Consider the following 20,707-nt stretch of genomic DNA (forward strand, 5'->3'; position numbering starts at 1 on the left):
CGGTTCTTAATCGGAAGATGCTATGTTGAACGATGATGGTTCATGTTGGACTGATTCGATTTGATATCTGATCGGAGTCCCTTTCAAAAAAAAGTTGTTTGCTTTCTCTGTGCTTTGCTGCTTGTTTCCTGTTTCCTGTTTCCTGCTTTCTGTTTTGCTTTTCGCTTCGACGAACCTATTCCCAAGTTTCGAAAAGGAGAAAAAAACAATATGGAATAAGATATCCCGACTCTGGTGACCGCCACGAGATTATGTGCTCAGATTTATGACTTCGTTTTCACTTCTTCTCTATACCAACTGTCTATCTCTCCGACTCCCGCCTGCTGCAGGTCCCGTGCGTTCAATTGCGCGCAGACCGCTCCCTTTTTATCTACCCGAGTCATGTAACAAATCAACGTCCAGCGTATCTTGCTTGAAAGAGGGGGTGTAAAATGTGAACAGTGACGTCTGACTTGAGTTCTCAGTCGACAATGCCCTTCTAGACATCCCTGCTACTTTTTGAGTTGTGCATATAGCCGAAGTGAACAATTAGTATAACTCGACACTGTACGGAGTACTCCGTACCTGGAGGGGTTGTTGCTGCGGAGTAGACTTTTTACAATTCTTTCGGTTTCCTAGGAAACACACTCTACTTGTATACACCTGATGGACAGAGCAGATCACGGTTTCAAGGTTGTTCTTGGATACTTCCAGTACAAGAAGGATTTGGTATTAGTGTAGTTCTGGAAGATACCCCTGCTATACCACCTTCTCATATTTGGACAACCTTGGAATGTACGGTGTACATGACTCACTAAACATCTTCTACTCACTTCTTAGAGTGATCCACCGAGATCAGCGTCAGAGTTTTCTAAATGTTTGTACGAGTAGCCTTAGGCCGTAAACCCCCACTATTTCCATACTTTGTACTCTTGGGTACACAGAGGTACTTGGGTGGACCTGCTTGTACCATGGAACACAAGGTACCATCAGGTATCCTCAGGTAGCTAGAGCTACCTCTCCCTATGAGCGCATACTTTCAATTTTTTTTTTTTTTCTGTCCCGCTTCTCATTTATTTTCCACCCCTCCCTCTCCTTGAGATTTTTAATATTCTTCACATCTTACAAAATCTCTTTGAATTTTTACGATACCCTAACGATTCACCATGTCTAACGATCAATCCCTCATGGACCGCATTGAGTTCCCCGAGATCCCTGAGGCCGCCATGAAGAAGATTGCTGTCCTTGAGGAGCAGTTCTCTCGCGCAGAGGTCGAGCAGCGTACGTGGTTCATCTTCATCCGCGTTTGATGGAATGTGCATTTTGCTAATCTAATACATAATAGTGCGCCACACCCACAAGCTCATGGCCCCCTGATCGCCAAGCGCAGCGAGATCATCAACATGCCCGATGTGCAGGCGGAGTTCTGGATGCGCGTCTTCGCCAGCGCTCCTCCCGAGATCGACGAGTACATCCTGCCCAGCGACGCCGCCGTCCTTGGCGAGAGCCTCAAGAACCTGACCGTCGAGCGTTTCGAGCTCGATGCCCAGGGCAACGGCGAGCCCCGCAGCTTGCGTTTCACTTTCGAGTTCAAGACCGGAGAGGAGAACCCCTTCTTCACCAACGACAAGCTCGTTAAGGAGTTCTACTGGCGCCAGGAGATCACCAAGTCCAAGTCTGGCCGCACCCGCACCTGGGAGGGTCTCGTCTCCGAGCCCGTGCGCATTAACTGGAAGAAGGACGCCGATCTGACCAAGGGTCTTTTGGATGCTGCCTGTGACCTCGCTGAGGCCGAGAAGAAGAAGGGTGGTGACCGCAAGAAGCTCCCTGAGTTCGCCACTCTCGTCCAGAAGGTTGAGGAGGCTGATGCTGAGGCTGATGCTGCCGAGGGTGACGATGACGATGAGGATGAGATCCCCAGCCCCGTTGGTGTGAGCTTCTTCGGTTTCTTCGGTTACCGCGGCCGTGACGTCTCCGCCGCCAAGTCCCAGGAATCCGCCAAGGAGATCGAAGCCCGCTGGGCCAAGGTTCAGAACGGTGAGGACATCAACGAGGCCGGTGACTCCGACGACGAGGAAGAGGAGGAGGACGATGGTCTCGAGGACGCCGAGATCTTCCCCGACGGTGACGACCTCGCCGTTGCCATTGCCGAGGACCTCTGGACCGACGCCCTCAACTACTACGGTAAGTAGAGATGATGACGTACAGTGCGACCACTGCTAACGATGCCCCACAGTTCAATCTTTCCAGGCCGGCGACGAGCTCGACGACATGGACCTCGAGATGGATGAGTTGGACGAGATGGATGAGGATGAAGAAAGTGAGTCGCGCCCGCGCAAGAAGGCTCGCAACTAAACTGCACCCGAAACGCCATGACCCCCCTTTTGATGTTTTTTGCTTTTCCTAACCCCTGTTTTCTTGTATTATCACAGTGCAATGAGGAGGATTAATAATAAGACGAGGACGAATATGAGTGTCGCGATGCAAAACGAGGACCATGTATCTATTTTGGAAAAAGTTAGCTTGAACCTATAATGTCACGAGGTTCCATATCATGCAGAGCAGGGCAGGACAGAGAGAAAGAGAGAGTGTGTGTCTGTAGAGATCTTACCTTCATTCTTGCGCACAATGTGTTTAATGCGCGACATGCCATTCGACAGTTTGCCCCCGACACGTTCAGCCAGCGTATCAACCTCGTCGATCATAACCGCCTGATCTTCCAGCTCCCTCCCCATATCGTCAGCCTGCTGCCGCAAGTTGCCGACGGTACGGAAGACACCATCGAGCTGCTCATCCTGCTCATGCATGAGTTCGGATTGACGCTGTTGTTCCATAGAGGCATAGTAATCGTCGCCGCTGCGACCACGCCCGCGCTCCTCCTCATCCAAAGCAGCATCGAACTCGGTGGGATTAGGAAGTGCTTCAGGGGCGGAATTGGAGACAGCCTGTTGTAGCTCCTGGTGCATCTTCTCGACCTCGTCACCCACCTCGTCGACGAGCTTGCGGCGCCGCTGCACCTCCTCGAGCTCTAGACCATAGCGATAGGGGTCTTGTTCGATCGCGCGCACGCTCTCGACTAGATCGTTGAGATCGGCTGTGAGCTCTGTCAGGGTACTCTCGAGTTCTGAGCGAGCTTGCTTCAGTTCGGGGTTTGAGGGGCTTTTGGCTAGGGACCGGATGCGGATGTATGAGGAGAATAGTGGGCGGCTTGTTTGTAGGGTTGAAACCACGTCGCTGGGTGGAGTTAGTAAGAGTCACAGTACTGAATAGAGCATCACTCACGCTTGAACTTGGAGAAATGGATCTGTGTCCTCCATGACTGCGGTGGATGGTGATTGTTCTCAGGTGGTCAAGTTGTTGATAGTGTCCAGATGGGTCCCGACCTCCCGGGTCCAATATGACTAAGCCTGGTTCCAGCGGGCCCCCAGCTCGGAACTTTGGAACTTTGGAACTTCACAAGTATACGGAGTATCGACTATCGCGCCTCGCGCTGAGAGCATTGAGGTATGTTATTCACGTGTGTGATCTGTGAAAGAGAGTCAAGGTCAGTAACGAGAGCACAGACATGCGAGAAATGACTTTGGACTGCAACCCGCCACCACTTGAACTTTTGATTAGTACCACAACACTCATACTGGTTCTTATTGAGTAGACCAAAGCCCCCCAGATGTGTTTGATTGAGGTTGAATGGAACAAGTCATGGCTCGGGTGATATCTGAACTAACTCGCAATCTGACATCGGGAGGGTATCCAATACCATTGTGGTGACTGAAGTTGTATAGCACAATGAATGGAGAACTGCCCAGGTGAGAATTTGGCTTGACTTGTAGCCTTGATTTCTGTTCTACAAAATTGTATACCATCCATGTTTGAAGCCTCCGTCCGAGATCTATTGTTTTTATGCCGCTTGATGAGCTTTGGTTATTCTCCAAGATTCCAGTTATACATTAAATCCATCCATGGATATCACATTGGTTTCGTCTTATCAATAAATGATCGTAAGCCTAGCCATATCTATAGCTAAGCTTTTTTGTCACATCATGTTTAACGTATACAAACCCACCTGTGCACGAGTAATCGAACCCGCTACGGGTACGCATGCCGACTCGGACCCATTACCGATCACTTGGACATGTCTCAATGACCACCCCACCTTTTTCGCTTCCAACCTTGGAATATCCTACAGATATCACGTTTCATCAACGTTTGTTGAATATGGTTGAGGTGAGAAAGTATCATCTGTTCCCAACAGACCTCATCCCGAATTCGCCGAGACCCCTGCTACACTTCAAGAATGTCTTAGCAAGGCCCAACGACTCTCATTATGATCCGGCCGAGGTCTGGGACATGTTTTCTCGGAATAGATGGAATGTTCAGTGGATCTTCCGATACGGGCCGACACAGCTATCACACTATCACTCCAGAGCGCATGAGTGCATGGCCGTTCTATCGGGAACTGCACGAATCCGGTTTGGCGTTGCCGATACCTCGGAAGATCTAGACCAGAATACATATGGGTCTTTCTGTGAAGAAGGTGGTATTGAAGTGGATGGCGAGGCAGGCGACGTGTTCATAATTCCTGCAGGTGTGGCGCATAAAACATTCAACACTCAGCCAGAAGCTGAGTTCACACTCTTGACGCCGGGGACGGGGCATGGCATCGAAGCTGACGATCCGAAGAAAGCATTGGCTGAGATCAAGTTGTGTGGCTATACCACGATGGGAGCCTATAATGGAGGCGAATGGGATTTTGTGAAAAGCGGAGGGGGACTATGAGAAGGTCTGGTCTGTACCGAAGCCACAAAAGGACCCTGTGTTTGGAGACTCACAGCTCGGTCTTTGTAACACATGGCGTGGCAGTGGAAATGTACAGTCCGTCCTTTAAGGTCCATACTTGGATATGCCACTGTCATGGCATGGTCTCAATTAGGCTCGACTTTTATTCTTTTTCGAAGTATATTCCCTATATTGATGATCTTTCACAAATTTGATCCGCCATTTTTGGTTCGAAGAGGATTCAAAATGACCAGTGATGACTTCAAGGACTGGCCATATATTCATCCAACTCGAATATTGAAATGCTTGAATTGGATTGTGCACAATCAAGATACTTTCTGCCGAGATTCCTATTCTGGTATCTGCCATGAATCCATCAAATTATTCCTCGCATTGCATGGTAGTCATCACCCAGCACTTCACGTATGGGCCATTCAATCCACCTGTGGCATTCCCGAGGAAGCACCGCAGCGACTGCTTTCACAATCTTCGCGGGAATCGGCTCATTCCACCAAAACCTGGGGGCATTCTGAAATAGTACTGCGAAATAAGCAAAAATAATAAGCGCTGCTGGTCGGCGTTGCTCAAGAAGTTCCACAAAACCAAAGGGGATTTCAAATAGCCATCCGAGCGAAAGACTTAGGTAGTTTGAACCTTTGGATATGGGAGAAATCTTATACTCGGGTGGTAGCGCATCGTTGAGAAGCTGATTAACAGACATCCGGCCAGCGTTTGCCTCGGAGCCTTCCGAGGAAGAATTAAACGCCTCTACCAGTAGTTCCAGTGCCCGAGAATTGATCTTCTCCTCTTGGGCATCGCTCGATGTGCATGCAATATCTGTATCCCATTTGCTCACAAGGTCATACAATGGGTAGTTTCTGCTATCTCCGACGTCGTGTTTCCGGGTTGGCGAAAGACACCTCTCGCTTGTGATATCTCTCCACAGAAGAGGAGCAACAGGGCCATTCCGAATCCAGTGGCCTTTGCGCTTATATATGTCAGATGTTCCCTGGTGTAAGCGAAGCCAATCCACAATTGCGCCAAAGAAGTCATCATCCATGAATGTGGCAGCGGGATTGATGACGGTTCCTGCAGAGGCAGGAATGTAGTATTCGGCAAGGAACGAGAATGCGAAAATAGCATCGCAGTTTTGAGTTGTGATGTTCTCCAGCTGATGTCGAAAGTCTTTCAATGCGGCGTCTTGTTTACTGGCCGCAAGAATGGAGAAATATTCTTTTTCATCGGGTTTCAAACTGGCCATATGAAGAGCAGCAAGAGCCAAAATTCCTTGGAGAAGGAAGGATTGTGTAAATGCAATTTGAACGACTGTCGTGGCCCATGTCTCGTGAGCTTCTGGATCATCTGACAGAGTCTTACTTGTGCTAGAGGTGAAGTGGTGCAAAAGACGCATGTCCTCTAAGGTAAAATCGGGGTTGTCTTTCGCCTGCTTGGACGAGCCTTTACGGGCATCTTTCCTCGGCTTTTGAGAAGATATGACTTTTTCGGGTTTTGTTTGCTGATTCGATAGTCCTGAATTCCACAAGTATGGAGTTGTTCTCAGAAAGCTATAACGTTTGTTGAACTTGGAACAACTACCGCATATTGGTCGTTGCTCATCGCATTTGACTTTCCGAGTCTTGCATTCTCGACAGCCCGTTCTGGACTTTTGGCCTAGTGTGATTCGAGGCATGATGGTGATAGATTTACATATGACGCCGAAGAAGAATTAGACCAATTGAAAGTCAGTCGGAGCGAAGTTGGGGATTGCAAGGCACGTTCCGATGAGGCAAATCATACCACGTCCGCTTCCGAAATTTCGGATATGCACTCACCTCCAAATATTCTTCGGGCATCTACTTTCGGAATTCTGCATGCAAATTATCGATATACCGGCCCATAAAAAAGCTTAATCAGTTCTGGAACAACCAGCTTGTGGCTATCCCCAGATCTTCTTGGTTGATCCCGGGATCCACTCTATATCTGCTTCATCGCACCGAGAGCTTCGTCATTGGCTGACCTTGGCCGATGGCGTCAGATATGATGTTCATGAAAAAGGCTACCCTTTCTTGCTTGAACCAAGCTCGCACTTGACATGTCCTGATTGGAACGTGATCGTTGTCATGGTCTTAGTTGGTCCGTGTACACCGCACATTACCTACGGGGCAGCCGGGAATGGCATCAAGTTTTTGAGGCTGAGATATGCCGATGAGCCGGATGAACAGGAAATTATTCAGTATATAAAGCCCTTGAATCCTGAGGTAAAGTGAATCATCCAAGCAATCACCAAAGCATTCTATTCAACCCAGATCTACATTCTACTACAAACTCTCAACATGTTGGGCAAAATCGTTCTCGAAGAGGCCTATGAGCGTGCCGGCAAGGAGGAGAAGTCCAAGGCCGAAGCTTCTTTGTACATTGCCCCCGAGGACCGCGCCCGCTACATGCGCCAGATCCACGACATCAATGGCGAGCGTCTTCGTCTGTCCAACGCTCACGGCATTGGATACACTATCGTCTCCCTGACCGTCCCCGGTATCCAGGGCATTTCCGACAAGGCCTCGGCTGAGAAGGCAGCCTTTGAGACCAACAACTGGGCTGCCGAGCAGATCAAAAACAACCGCGACCGCATGGGTGCTTTTGCCTGCTTGTCGATGCACGACCCTAAGCAAGCTGGCTAAGAACTGCGTCGCTGTGTCCAGGAGCTCGGATTCCACGGTGCTCTCCTCTGCGACTTCCAGCACGCCGGTCCAAACGGCGAGACATACCTGTACTACGACCAGCCTGCCTACGACGAGTTCTGGAAGGTCCTTACCGAGCTGGATGTCCCCCTTTACCTCCACCCCGCTGCTCCTTCCGATGTCGTCCTGGAGAAGCTGTACGCCCAGCGTCAGAACTTGATTGGACCCCCTCTCTCATTCGCCAATGGTGTCTCCCTGCACACTCTGGGTCTGATCTCTAACGGAGTCTTTGACCGCTTCCCCACCGCCAAGGTCATCATCGGCCACCAGGGCGAGCATATTCCTTTTGACTTCTGGCGTATCAACCACTGGTTCGAAGATGTCAAGCGCCCCATCGCCGACGAGGAGGGCCGTGTCATGGCGAAGAAGACCATCTATGACTACTTCAAGCAGAACATCTGGATCACCACCAGCGGACACTTCTCCACTGCTACCTTGAAGTATGTGGTTAATGAAATCGGTGTCGACCGTATTTTATTCAGTGTCGACTATCCCTATGAAACCATTGAAAACGGCTGTGGCTGGTGGGATAACGATGCCAAGGCCATTCAGGAAGCTGTTGGGGGTGTTGATAACTATCGCCTTATTGGTCGTGACAACGCGAAGCAACTCCTCAAGCTTGGATCTTTCCACGATTCCGATGCCCCTGTCAACTGAGATCTATACTGCAGGTGCACCTGGGCATGATTAGCTGCTGACAATTCACAACCATTACCACTTTTGTTTAACGACTGGTAGTTTTTTGCTATTCTGCTCTTGTGTAAATGAGTAGTAATACGTATTCTCAGTAGTATCCATGGATTTACTCGTTTTAAGACGAAAGTGTACGTATAGATATTCAAAGGCTATGGTTTAAAAATAGAAAGTAAAGCCTAAGAAGTGGGCCCGATTTAGGATGAGGCTGCTTTACCAAATGGCTGCAATTGGGGGTTTTATCATCAAGTCTAGCATGATAAGAATTGCCTCTCATGCCATTAATATTGTCTCAAAATCCAGAGCGTCTTAGATCCCCCATCAACTATATCCCGCCCTTTTTGTAGCAGAGACGGTTCATATACCAGAATTCACAGGATGCACACCAAATAGGATCTTAACTGTCTCGTGCGCAATTGGATCATTGCAAATTTCTACTGGCCGATATCTAAGAGTACTGGGGAGAGTGTAGACATGAATGATAAAGTAGTATCTTGTGAGACAAGAAGAAGGAGAAAGGCGCGAGAGGGAAGGGAGAAGAGAGGGAAGGGAGAAGAGAGAGGGGAGAAGAGAGAGGGGAGAAGAGAGAGGGGAGAAAGAGAGAGGGAGAAGAGAAAAGAGAGAGGGAGAGAGAGCTCTCGATCTACGCTCCTTACCTGCGGGGAGCCCGACAAGCCAGGTAGCCACGAGCTCTGGTCGAGAGTTAAAGGAGCCTGGGAACTGAGTGTGGTATGTTTTCAATCTTACAATCCTTAGTCACTCAACTTATACCTGCTCTAGACAAATTATCAAACTTGGAAACATACCGTACATGTCCATCGCTCCACCTGAGCTAACCAAACTTCACTTCCACTCGCTGCCGGTGAAACTGCCGATAGAATGGGTTCGGGCGTTCGATCTACATCTTGTTTGTCGTGATCTCACTGCCCTTGTACGGGGTATAAAGCAAGTTTTCTTCCACTTTGTTGTGCCTAGTACATCGCAGGGGCACCATATACGACGAACCTAAGCTCTCAACTCAACTCTAAAATGATCTCCAACTATGTCCTCTTAGGGCTATCTCAACTCCTGATATTCGTATCATCAGCACACACCCATACGAAAGCCTGCACGCCTGATACATTCGCCTCTCTCGGACTTTCAAATATCAATGTTTTTTTCCGTTGATGCCAGAATTGACCACGCTCATTGGAACACGGCCGATACACTGAACGCGTATCCTGTCCCAGCAAATGCGACTGTGAAAGTGTGCCAAATTACAGTGAACTAGACACACCCTGGCTGGAATGATAATATCACTACCTGGATCTCGCTTCCAGTTGATAACTGGAATGGCCGGTTCATAGGCATGGGCGGTGGCGGCTAGATGACGGGCTCTTTGGGGGCACTCAGCCAAGCAGTCTTCGGGGGTTACGCCGCTACTTCTACCAACGGAGGACACGATGAGCGAGCCACCGTTCAATCTCAGGCGATGACTAGTGAGGGTAATTTGAACTAGGGGAATATACAGGACTTTAGTTCTGTCGCTATCGACGAGGCTGCTTCGCTGGGGAAGGCTGCGACGAAGATATTCTACAGACAATCTCAAAAATATGCTTATTGGAACGGATGCTCGACTAGAGGTCGTCAGGGGCACATGTTGGCGCAGCGGTATCCAACTAAGTACGACAATATCCTAGCAGGTTCACCTGCTATCAACTAGGACAAATTCCCTCTTGCTGAGCTCTAGCCACAACTACTAATGAAGTATCTTGGTAGGTGCATCTATTAAGTAGTTTCCGCCACTTAAAAACTACTAACTTCTTCCTACAGACTATTACCCCTCGTCCTACAAGCTAAGCGCTTTCACTCATTATACACTTGACTCCTGTGACGAGCTCGATGGAGTTAAAGACTGGATTATTTCGATGCCAGGCCTTTGCAAATTTGACCCAAACACGCTTATTGGAGAAACAATTCAATGCACCAACAGTGTGATAAAAATCACTCCTAAGGCTGCCAAATTTGTTTCTCTCGTTTGGGCCGGACCATCAGACTCCTCCGGATCTCTCTGGTACGGACTTTCCCACGATGCGGCTCTGATCTATTTAGCAGCAACAAACTGCACATCACCATCGAAGAGTTGCAAGGGTATACCTTTCCCCGTCGCAGAAGGCTGGCAGAATATATTCCTTAGTCGCAACTCCTCCGCGGAGGCGTTGTCTATGACTCACGCAGAATATACCCGTCATTTCCGCCAATCTATTAATGAGTTTAGCTCTATTATTGGGACACACAATCCCGATTTGACTCGCTTCAAGCAGGCAGGCGGGAAAATGATCTCTTGGCATGGAACGAAGGACCAAGTCATTTTCTACAATGGAACTGAGAACTACTACCGGAACGCTATGGAGGTTGATCCCAATCTCCACGATTACTATCGCTTCTTCCTGGCACCTGGGGCAGAGCATTGCTCACCGGGAATTGGTTTCTTCCCTGGAAGCAGCTTTGAAGCTCTTGTGGAGTGGGTGGAAAACGGAAGAGCACCAGATACGTTGCAAGCCGTTGCGATCCCAGCTGCCACCGGTAGTGCAAAGCCTCCTCTTCGAACGGCCGGATTGTGCCCTTACCCTGAGATTTTGAGCTATGTCGGCGGCGACGCTAGCAAAGCGTCTTCGTTTACTTGTAAATAATTTGTCTTCGGATTGTGGCCATACACTGTGCCTATGGCATTCTACCAACGGTCAAGGGGGTAAAATTAAAGTTAGTGTACAATTGGAAGAAGTCATGACTGGGGTATGAAGGTTGCTGTCTGCCGTACTATCCGTGCATCTGTGGCTTCATTGGCCACTTTAGGGTTGATCCAAAAATATCACCCAATATCTCATTGTTGTCCTGCTGACATTTGAATCGTCAGAGGGTTGAGGCAAATAGCAATGCGTTCCGAACTACCTCTGACCTCCTGAATTCCGTGTGATGTTGGCACAGCTACATCAGGCTTCGGCTTCCCGGGCTATACAAGTCCGACGGCAGACTCCGAGTTGAATTTGCAAGGCTCGAGATACTGCAATGGAACTATACAAGACCGTAGGGCGTGAAACCACGGCGAGGGATTGGAGCGAAGGTGTACAGACCTGCAGGCTGAAAGCCACAAATCCGGAATTCCGGCAAGCTTGACATAGAATAGTCTCTCGGTCTGAATGTGATGGAAAGGGAAGAAATGCATCCATTCAGAGAATCAGAGTTGTGTCGTTCCCGATGGCGTTTTATGAGCGTTCGGAAGATGACGACAAGCCGCCCCACGGAAGTCTCCACTTCGCGTCTTTCCCCCAATTCGCCGTCGAGCCTCCACCAACGGGGTTGCTTGGGATTACTCGTTGGCCCCCGTTAAGCCGATAGTGCGCCCCGAATCCGAAATTACCCCACGTTCCCCCAAATCATCGGATCCAGCATCATTTCGGCATTCCCGGCGACTGATGATCTCTATAGATACCCTCTTCTCGTCTCCTTTTTTTTTAAAAAAATATCAACCAGAAGCATCAATCAGAAGCACCAACCAGAATGACTGCACCTAAGAAAGATTTCCACGTCGCTGTGGTCGGTGGTGGTATTGCGGGTGTGACTTTGGCAATCACCCTTCACGACCGCAATATCCCGGTCACACTCTACGAGCAAGCTCATGCCTTTGGCGAAGTGGGCGCCGGCGTGTCATTTGGCCCCAATGCCGTCGCTGCCATGAAAACCTGCCACCAAGGTATTTTCGAGGCCTTCGAGAAGGTCTGCACGCGCAATATGTGGTCGTCCAAGCAGAATGTCTGGTTCGACTACCTTGATGGATATAGCATGGGCACATCGACCTCAGCTCAGAATTCTAGCCGCCAGGATATCGCCTTTACTATCTCGAACAGTACCGGGCAGACCGGAGTCCACCGCGCCCACTTCCTCGACGAATTGATTCGTTTGGTCCCTGAAGGGATTTCGCACTTCAACAAGCGACTGAACGACATTACCGAGCGCGAAGATAGAAAACTCGTCCTGAAGTTCGCCGATGGCAGCGAGGATGTCGCTGACGTGGTCATCGGTTGTGACGGAATTAAGTCTCGGGTTCGGCAGTTGATGGTGGGTGAGGATCACCCATCTGCCAACCCCACCTACACGCATAAATATGCATACCGTGGTCTGATCCCCATGGATAAGGCGATCGAGGCGGTCGGCGAGGAATTGGCTTCTAATTCTTGCATGCATGTAAGTCGCACCGGAGAATTTGATTACAATTTCATTGGCTGACAATGATCACAGATGGGTCCCGGTGGCCACATGTTGACATTCCCTGTGAATCAGGGCAAGACATTGAATATTGTTGCCTTCCACACCACTCCGGATGAATGGGCGGACTACCCCAGATTAACCAGGCAAGGAACGCGGGAGGAAGCTCTCCGAGACTTCGACGGATATGGACCTAACGTGATCAATTTGTTGAAGTTAACTGACGAAGAACTCAATGTGGTAAGTCTTAGCCCATTCACGCCAACTGTGCTCCATCATTTGCAAAATGCTGATCATTCCTTAGTGGGCAATCTTTGACCTGGGAGAACATCCTCTGTCTACATTCTCCAAAGGCCGAGTCTGTCTTTCTGGTGATGCGGCACACGCCACCTCCCCGCACCACGGCGCCGGGGCTGGGTTCTGCCTCGAGGACACCGCGGTCCTAGCTGCCTTGTTGGAAGACGACCGAGTGAAAACGCACAAGGATCTTGAGCATGTCCTCGATACTTTTGACTTCTGTCGCCGAGAACGGACGCAGTGGTTGGTGCAGAGCAGCAGGATTGTTGGAGACTGCTATGAATGGCAGGCTGAAGGGGTCGGAAGGGACTTCCAAAAGATTGAAGAGGCGATCAATTATCGAAACGGTATCATTGCCAATGTCGATATTGATCAGATGTGTGAAGATGCTCGACAACAGCTTGCCCAGAGGCTTTGACTGTCTCAGGGATCATCCTGAATGCATTTATATGTGTGCGTGCGCGAAGGGAAGAGGAGGAGAGCTATAGAGACCTGGAAACCTATGGGGCAACCTAATGACGGAGAGTCTTAGACTTGTTTGACTTTGACCCTGCAGACATGTTTGATAATAATGTTTTTAGTATAAATGAAAGACGGCCTTACCCGACGATTCCATTTGAAATTATTGGACTATCTGATACCTCGACGAACACTCGGGGTGGCACAAAATTTCGGCAATGTATGGCCACCGGGACTAGATTCGCCTTTGAATAAGCGACAGGCTATAGAATGGTAGACCTTATTGAAGTAATGTTGATATCACGGAAAGCGGGAGAAGGAGCTCCGCTTCCGAACGGAACCGGCATCGGAAGCTGACCGTGGGGTTGTGGAGTACCAAGAACAATTGATTTCACAACTTGGAATTTGGAAGGGTCCATAGCGAGATACAAGTACTTCAATTTCGCACCTGGGTTCCTCTTTACGCATAACAGCTTTACAAGCAAATGTTTCCCCATGGCGGGTAGAATTGGATAGACCTCCGTAAAGCCAATGCGCCCCCATTAGAACCCAGCAGGGCCCACAGTATGGGTTGGGCCCGACCTCCACAACCCCGGCCCAAATCCAGTGGGCTTTTGGGGCCCATATGGCCCCCCAGGAGAGCCTATTATTTCTATGAATATGGTCTTGGCATTCATAAATCTGCTAATTAATTTATACTCAGTCACCAAATTTTCATAGGCTAGAATATAATAGCATAGTAAATTGAATACCTAAGAATACCTAAAAATACAAGGAAAATCTACATGAATTGTGCAACTGTCAACAGCAAGTATGCTTGCACTGTTTAGGGCCGAATGGGTTCTACCCTCGGACCCCAAACCTGGCCTATTACTAGGCTGGGTTGGGGACTTTGGGGCTAATGGGCTCTGCGGAGGTCTAGAACAACTGGACGCCTTGACCCAGCCATCGTGATTTTGGCTAGATATCGCTATGATATTTCTTGCATAGGCTTTTGACGGAGAATCATTAAATGAGGACAAAGTATGCCTGGGTGTATTGTGGGAGAGACGAGGCCAAGAAGGAGGGAGAAGAAGAGAGGTATGCAAGCCATTCCCAGGTTGTTCCACCAGGGCAACTTCCAGGTTATACAGATCACCTGGATCGTTGCAAATTGCAAAACAATGTCATTGAACACAATGGTCAGACTGCGTGCGTAACATGACCTCGGAAAAAATAGATTTGGTGCAGATCGGAGTCAAAGTTGTATGGACGAAGATGTGGCAATCAATGAGGATTGCTTTCTGCACTCAAAGCACTTCCGCTTAAGCCCCCATCACTCACCAAGTTTGTATGCACATACTCAAGTGTATTGAGCGTGAGGTGTCCGGATTATTCTAGGGGTGCTGGTCAGGTGATGGTTGACAGGGCAGACTAGCCAGCTCTCCTTCCCTCTCTCTCCTCTTCTTTCTCCGTCAGCCTCCGTCTTACCAGCATAGAACGACCGCTTTGCGATCTGCTTCATCTTATATCTCTTCTGCTATCAGGTAATCTTTCTATTCTTCTTACGGTTACTTTTTGTCTCTTATAGACAGCTGAGAGAATCCGTCTCGCCGCACGCCCCTGTATACACTTCCTCTGTACGACTTCCGGATGAATTATGGACCCCGAGGTCTCAGCAGTGCAACAGGCGGAAGATTGGAACACAGAAGGATGGCCAAAAACGAATGATGAAATTTAGCAGACGCGCATTGATGCCTTGATACTGACGTCTGCTGATATATGACTGCTCCACCAATGTCGGAATAGCCCTTGAAACCTATAATGGACAGACACATGGCCCACCTTTGTCAACTCCATTCAAATTTATCCATCAGCTCTCTTTCACCGGTCACCTTTTACAATACAACACAGTCCCCATTTTCTGATCGTTTTGAAGCCGCTTGGTACCCACCTTTCGGAGATCATCTGTCTGCCGCTTCTTTCCTAATAGTGCGCACAACACCCATCTCCTGACTCAACTGTGGAGTGCCCTACTAATATTCCTTACTAAGAATATAACAGTAACTGGTCGTCTCCTTGCCTTTTTGATACCGACGAATGACATAAACTGCACAAATACGGTTATCAAATCATAAATGCCTTATATCGCCCGGACAGCTGCCCTCTCCAAGCTGGCTCTCAATGGTGGATTCGTTGATCCCCGCGCTAATCCACAGCCTTCTTTTGACAAACGGATGTCTTGTCGGGATGTGACCGATTTCCTTTCCAATCAAGCCCAATCATCGCCTTTGGGGTTGCAACAGCAAGGTGCTAGTGTTAAGCACACTAAATGGGGTACACGGTTGCAAAAGCCGCCTAGCGAGAATCAAACCAAAATCGACAAGATCTTCGCTCGTTCGAGGAATATCAGGCTGCCTTTGGCAGAGAAAGCCCCGGGCCAACCTTTGTCAGACTTAGTACCAGGACTGGTCGTTACCGGTGGCCTCAGCCGCTCGCCTGCTTTCGATTGTCTGCCTGTCGTTTCCCATTGGATTGACCGTATTGGTGAGTCTTCGACCGAGGATCCTGCCGCCACCGTCCGTCTTTCTTCAACATGGGGTACAGTCCATGTCATCGGAGAAGGGGCTACCATGCATTGCCCTCTTGGAGCTCCCTGCTGGTCTCTTAAGAGTCACGGCATAGGCCCGGTCGAGGCTGGGTCAAGTAAATTTTCTCAACAATACATCGCTGAAACCGACACATTGACGACGTCAGTGAGCTTAGCTCGTCGTGCTGACACCACTCAGACTGGCGGAGTTATTGGCGCCGCTACAAGTATTTCTTGGATGCGCAACACGCGTGTTGCAGATGCTGTCGATTGTGCCGTTGGGCTTTTAGCAGACCCAGCAGCTCTCTTGGAGGCTCGTGACAAAGTGATCACCACTGGAACCACAGAGCGCCTAGCGTTTGCGGAGGTGTGCGCAGTCGTAATGCCCACATGGTGTTCCGCCCGCAAGCCCCTTCCTCCGAAACTGAGTGGCTTGGCGCTCTCGACTGACCAATTCACTGAGAATCTCCTCGCATTGGAGGGTTGCGAGGGCTCTCTGCTCAACACCAGCATTTTCTCTATGGCAGTGGGTTACAACCGGGGCGTCTACGGTGGTTCGATCTCTGGATTGTGGGCCATCATGGACTCGGGTTTTGTCCTGGTCTACTCTATAGGCGTCAAAAACACTGCAATAGCAGACAGACTCAATTCTGCTTTCGCGGATGTGGCTGCCATTGCTGAAGTATCCGTCTCCGCCGGCCCACATATAACCGACATAAGAATAGTCAAGGGTTGCAATTATGGATGCTTACGCCAGAAGACCATCATTGAGGACGCCCACCCTGTCCCCTCCCGCCCGTGTATAGTTGTGTGGGATGATCTCGCCCGCCTCGCCCGTTACAAGCTAGCGGATGCCGTGTTCTGTCACGTCTATTACGATTCAGGTGGCGGAGAAGGGATGGCTGCCATCGCTGGCCTTGGGTGCGTTACGCATGACTGGATCGATCTTGGAGCCGATATATCGTGCGGAGAAGTTAGCAACATCGTCCCTTCTCTGACACGGGGATCCTTGGATGAGGAAGCACTGGCTGAAGTTTACTCGCGCTTGCTTGGTGCTATGATCTGGTATCGGGATAACGATCCCTATAACCCGGCAGCCCTCTGTCTTCTCTTTACGCACTGGTGGCAGCTTGCGAATTGCCGACATCGACCCATCTCCCTCCTTGGCAGGACAGACTTTGGTGTCGGCGCAGGAATCTCTGCCACCATACCAGAAAAGAGGCCCTCATTGGAACATTTCCGAGCGTGCGGGACGAAAGTCAAGCGCGGAGAGCGTTATTTCACCAACGCTGAGGCGCGGCTTCAATCTGTCCTTTCCTCTGGCCCTTTGCCAGAAACTCGTGCTGTCGCTGACCTCCTAGTAAGCCCTGCTCTCGCCTATATGAAAGGGGCTGATAGCCTACCATCCGAGAGTGAATACGTCGGGGCCGTCCTCGCTGCCGAAGTGGCTTACCCCCACAGGCAGAAGATTCTCGAGTTATGGGACCTTGCTATCGTCATGTGGGAGTGTGGGGCATTGTGGGCGGCTGGAGTAGCAGGCCTTTGCTATACACACACCGGAATGGCTAATTGCGATCGGGCTCGCGATGACTTGTCTGATACCACCTGGAGTTAAAAGATCCCTTAAATTAACACGTCTGGGTTTTGATAAATTACAGGGCTGCATTGGTATCCATGCCTAGCAATCTCTGGAAGATGCATGCTGTTAAATAGCTTTTGGCATTGGGTCTCAAGAGACAATACTTGAATCTTTATCATAGTCAATATCATGATTTTAGTACTCAAAGATAGCAGATGATCACCTATTCCAAGGTTGCTCAACTCAAAAGATGAGAATCATGCAGATTCCCATCTCCACATTGGCGGGATAGCTATCATGGACATAACTCAGCCTGACAAATTTCTGACAAAGGACTCATTTTGCTGGGCATGTTTCATGCAAAGTTTTTCGGAGCATCTAGGCTTATTATCTTGTTGATTGACAATCCCCCTATCCTGTAAAGACCCCAGGGGCCCGGGGGCTTAGGGCAATGAACGCCCAGGTGGATCATGGCTTGATGAATAATTGAAAGTTGATAGCCTGACAATACAACGGAACTCTTCCGTGACCCTTTTCACTTTAGAACTTTAGAATAGGAGAGTATATAAATTCACTAGAAAATAGTGTTGTATCGTTAATCTCCTCCAGGGCTTTATCAGTGTAAAGGTTCAAATCATTAGCCATGTCACCTCTGAGCGCGTTCGTTGCCAGCCTTGGTCTCGTTAGCCTGGGTTCAGCTGCAATTCTTCCAAATTTTAACACATACCCCGGTCATGATGTGGCTGTGGAAGCTCGTACAATGGATGAGATATATGCTGCTGCAAAGAATGAATCTGGTGAACTGGTTGTTCTCTGGGGTGGAGACGGTAAGGATCCTGCTCTCAAAATGTTGTTCATTGCCTGTTACTTTTGCTGACCACGGTGATTTTGACATCTAGCTGTTAGTCAGGGATATCCTACCGTTGCTGCGTGGGAGGCTCGGTTTCCCGACGTGAAGCTCAACTTGACAGTAGATGTATCGAAATACCACGATAGCCGAGTAAATCGGCAATTTCAGCGTGATGGCACCGATGGTGCTGACATTGCTGTTCTGCAAACTCTGCATGATTATGGTCGCTGGAAGCGCGAAGGACGGCTTCTTCCATACAAGCCTTCCAAGTGGGAAGACGTTTATTCATCGATCAAGGATCCAGTGGGTGCTTTCACGGGAATGTACATCTGTAAGTGACACCTCCATGTCAAGTGCCCACCAATCATTCTTGCTAGCTTACTCTGCAAATAAGATCAGTTTGGTAGCTTCGTTTACAACAACGAGTCACTGAAAGCTTCTGAAATTCCCGAAACCTATGAAGGATTATTGGACCCTTTCTGGAAAGACAAGCTCGTTCTAACCCAGCCAAATGACGACGATGCGATTACCTACTTGTTCTCAATCATTATTGAGAAGTATGGTTGGGAATGGTTTGAGGGCCTACAGAAACAAAATGTGAAGTGGGTTCGTGGAACAGGCGAGCCTGCGAATTATGTGGCCGAGAAGAACTCCTCTCGTGTTCTTTACTTCACCACTAATGTTATTACCGCCGAAAATATTGCCCAAAAGTCTGTGGATGATACTCGCATCCTTTGGCCTCAAACTGCCGCGATCTTCGCCACCACGCCCCGCCCGGAAAGCTCCAGGCTATTCATGAGCTGGTTACTCAGTGACGAGTACCAGCAACAGTTCATCGACAATGGCAGTTTTCTCTCTCGAAAGGACTTGGTCTCAAAGTCCAGGAGCGTGTGGAATGAACCTTTCACTGCCCTTACCCAGTTCTCCACATTCATGGAAATCCGTGACCTTGTCGAGTGGTGGAGACTCCAGTTCGAAACTCCCATTGGGGTTGCCATTGGAGTGAGTCCTGTTGACTCTTTCTATGGGGGAATCCACGCTTGAACGTGGGCCTATGCATCATTACCACAGAAAACATCTTTCCCTGTTGCACGGAATATGCCCAGGTGTATCCGTTGGCGTGGAGTATGAAATAAGTAGACACAAGAGTGCTATTTAGCTATATGCACTAGATTAAAGTCTCTGATAGAGAATCGCCAGTCTCTTCTTGATCTTCCAAGGTTCTCTTAGTCTGCAATGTCAGTGGTATAATCTATGTACCTCTTCCTGTCTTCGGATTTTCTGTATCTGAGTGCAGATAACACACTTCCTTCACATTGGTTGAATAGATTCGTGAAGTAATCTCTCACTTCCCCGGGCATCGATCGGTATGGCTTAAGGCTGCCTTCAACAATCAGACCAGAAAGAGTCTCTTTGGAATAACCTTCCACATTCCAGATATCTTCACCAATCATTTTTGCCTGTTCTCCAGTTGCCCATATCTTCCGACAGTAGAGCGCCAGGGCAAATGGGTTGCCCGTTTTGATCGCCTCGTCTAATGCTTGAACAATGTGTTCTTTGCTTTCAGTCTTTGTAGTGGGAGCCGTATTGAACTTGGACGCAAAAGCTTCCGCGATTTCATTACCGGTAGTTCTGAGCTCTGACAAGGCTAAGTCTCGTCCTTGCAGCCGACTGATGGGAGTTGAGGCAAAGATATCTGCGTAAGCTGCTGCCACGTAAGGGCGGGTACTATGAATTAGTTAGAGATGAAATAACGGAAATCAGAGTTCATGGTAGACATATCAAAGGTTCAATGGCTCCGAAGCAGTGTTGCCGATAGATTGAACTCTGTTATTTTGGTAATCAATGCCCATTGCGCTGGGAATTTCGACCTCGCAATCAGTAGATTACTCGTCTAGCGAGAAAGCGCTGTACTTACGGTGTGCATAGCGCAAACTCCGCGAAATTTCCGGGAAGAATGACCGTGATAGGAATCCCGGCGAGACGAGCTGCCCTCTCAACCTCAGACTTGTGTCGATTGACCGGGACACTGTTGCCTTGTTCGTCATATCTTGCCGCTAGATCCGAGGGAACGAATAGTTTGACTTGAGTTTTCGGAATTGCCTCAACAAAATGATGCTGGAAGGGGACGCCGCTATGTCCAACAAGGCAGCTGGAGAGAAACATGGATAAGCAAGCTTTCACCTTGGCAGGGATGATGCGTATCCTAGTTCTAGGTTTCCAACCACCGACTCACATGACGATATCGATATCTCTGAGATTCTCGACTAGTGATGTCTGATCAGCCAAGTCGACCTCAACGACCTCAATATTTGCGGGTAAAGATGTGGTGTCAGAGCCAGGACGATGGAGGACCCGGAGGGGGGCACCTGAGCTAGCAAGTGCTTTGACGATTTCGGAACTGGCCCATCCCCTGTGGCCATAGACAGCGATGCGATTGAAAGTCATCTTGTAATATGTTGGGTCGGGCTGATTGTATTCAATAATTCAAGGAGTGTGGGAAATCGGGGTATTAAGTACCA

General features: G+C 49.1%; 12 protein-coding genes across 12 annotated transcripts; 9 read left to right on the top strand and 3 right to left on the bottom strand.

Moving 5' to 3' along the window:
• Positions 1-1,145: 1,145 nt before the first annotated feature.
• Positions 1,146-2,334, top strand: N7506_003821 (histone chaperone napB; the record flags this gene model as incomplete). The annotated part of the gene is made up of 3 exons (XM_056953116.1): positions 1,146-1,267; positions 1,325-2,163; positions 2,216-2,334. 3 exons carry the CDS (start codon positions 1,146-1,148, stop codon positions 2,332-2,334), a joined length of 1,080 nt encoding a protein of 359 aa, XP_056814808.1.
• Positions 2,335-2,405: 71 nt separating this feature from the next.
• Positions 2,406-3,296, bottom strand: N7506_003822 (SNARE domain protein; the record flags this gene model as incomplete). The annotated part of the gene is made up of 3 exons (XM_056953117.1): positions 2,406-2,482; positions 2,591-3,213; positions 3,262-3,296. 3 exons carry the CDS (start codon positions 3,294-3,296, stop codon positions 2,406-2,408), a joined length of 735 nt encoding a protein of 244 aa, XP_056814809.1.
• Positions 3,297-4,194: 898 nt separating this feature from the next.
• On the top strand, positions 4,195-4,755 carry N7506_003823 (cupin domain-containing protein; the record flags this gene model as incomplete). The annotated part of the gene is made up of 1 exon (XM_056953118.1): positions 4,195-4,755. The coding sequence occupies one exon, from the start codon at positions 4,195-4,197 to the stop codon at positions 4,753-4,755; it is 561 nt and encodes a 186-aa protein (XP_056814810.1).
• A 376-nt stretch (positions 4,756-5,131) lies between these two features.
• N7506_003824 (Zn(II)2Cys6 transcription factor domain-containing protein) lies at positions 5,132-6,445 on the bottom strand (the record flags this gene model as incomplete). Its single annotated transcript, XM_056953119.1, has 1 exon — positions 5,132-6,445. The coding sequence occupies one exon, from the start codon at positions 6,443-6,445 to the stop codon at positions 5,132-5,134; it is 1,314 nt and encodes a 437-aa protein (XP_056814811.1).
• A 643-nt stretch (positions 6,446-7,088) lies between these two features.
• On the top strand, positions 7,089-8,150 carry N7506_003825 (amidohydrolase family protein; the record flags this gene model as incomplete). The annotated part of the gene is made up of 2 exons (XM_056953120.1): positions 7,089-7,386; positions 7,435-8,150. The coding sequence occupies 2 exons, from the start codon at positions 7,089-7,091 to the stop codon at positions 8,148-8,150; spliced, it is 1,014 nt and encodes a 337-aa protein (XP_056814812.1).
• A 1,186-nt stretch (positions 8,151-9,336) lies between these two features.
• N7506_003826 (uncharacterized protein) lies at positions 9,337-9,552 on the top strand (the record flags this gene model as incomplete). The annotated part of the gene is made up of 2 exons (XM_056953121.1): positions 9,337-9,432; positions 9,457-9,552. 2 exons carry the CDS (start codon positions 9,337-9,339, stop codon positions 9,550-9,552), a joined length of 192 nt encoding a protein of 63 aa, XP_056814813.1.
• Positions 9,553-9,888, top strand: N7506_003827 (uncharacterized protein; the record flags this gene model as incomplete). The annotated part of the gene is made up of 2 exons (XM_056953122.1): positions 9,553-9,642; positions 9,685-9,888. The coding sequence occupies 2 exons, from the start codon at positions 9,553-9,555 to the stop codon at positions 9,886-9,888; spliced, it is 294 nt and encodes a 97-aa protein (XP_056814814.1).
• A 39-nt stretch (positions 9,889-9,927) lies between these two features.
• N7506_003828 (uncharacterized protein) lies at positions 9,928-10,858 on the top strand (the record flags this gene model as incomplete). The annotated part of the gene is made up of 2 exons (XM_056953123.1): positions 9,928-9,940; positions 9,999-10,858. The coding sequence occupies 2 exons, from the start codon at positions 9,928-9,930 to the stop codon at positions 10,856-10,858; spliced, it is 873 nt and encodes a 290-aa protein (XP_056814815.1).
• Positions 10,859-11,726: 868 nt separating this feature from the next.
• Positions 11,727-13,146, top strand: N7506_003829 (uncharacterized protein; the record flags this gene model as incomplete). The annotated part of the gene is made up of 3 exons (XM_056953124.1): positions 11,727-12,410; positions 12,465-12,671; positions 12,736-13,146. The coding sequence occupies 3 exons, from the start codon at positions 11,727-11,729 to the stop codon at positions 13,144-13,146; spliced, it is 1,302 nt and encodes a 433-aa protein (XP_056814816.1).
• Positions 13,147-15,304: 2,158 nt separating this feature from the next.
• On the top strand, positions 15,305-17,371 carry N7506_003830 (uncharacterized protein; the record flags this gene model as incomplete). The annotated part of the gene is made up of 1 exon (XM_056953125.1): positions 15,305-17,371. One exon carries the CDS (start codon positions 15,305-15,307, stop codon positions 17,369-17,371), a length of 2,067 nt encoding a protein of 688 aa, XP_056814817.1.
• A 607-nt stretch (positions 17,372-17,978) lies between these two features.
• N7506_003831 (ABC transporter substrate-binding protein) lies at positions 17,979-19,229 on the top strand (the record flags this gene model as incomplete). Its single annotated transcript, XM_056953126.1, has 3 exons — positions 17,979-18,162; positions 18,235-18,516; positions 18,580-19,229. The coding sequence occupies 3 exons, from the start codon at positions 17,979-17,981 to the stop codon at positions 19,227-19,229; spliced, it is 1,116 nt and encodes a 371-aa protein (XP_056814818.1).
• Positions 19,230-19,353: 124 nt separating this feature from the next.
• Positions 19,354-20,633, bottom strand: N7506_003832 (uncharacterized protein; the record flags this gene model as incomplete). The annotated part of the gene is made up of 4 exons (XM_056953127.1): positions 19,354-19,416; positions 19,535-19,913; positions 20,104-20,337; positions 20,422-20,633. The coding sequence occupies 4 exons, from the start codon at positions 20,631-20,633 to the stop codon at positions 19,354-19,356; spliced, it is 888 nt and encodes a 295-aa protein (XP_056814819.1).
• Positions 20,634-20,707: the final 74 nt, after the last annotated feature.

This window comes from Penicillium brevicompactum (genome assembly GCF_028827555.1).
Source record: "Penicillium brevicompactum strain IBT 35665 chromosome Unknown utg000002l_segment0_segment0, whole genome shotgun sequence".
In the NCBI taxonomy this organism is placed as follows: Eukaryota; Fungi; Ascomycota; class Eurotiomycetes; order Eurotiales; family Aspergillaceae; genus Penicillium; species Penicillium brevicompactum.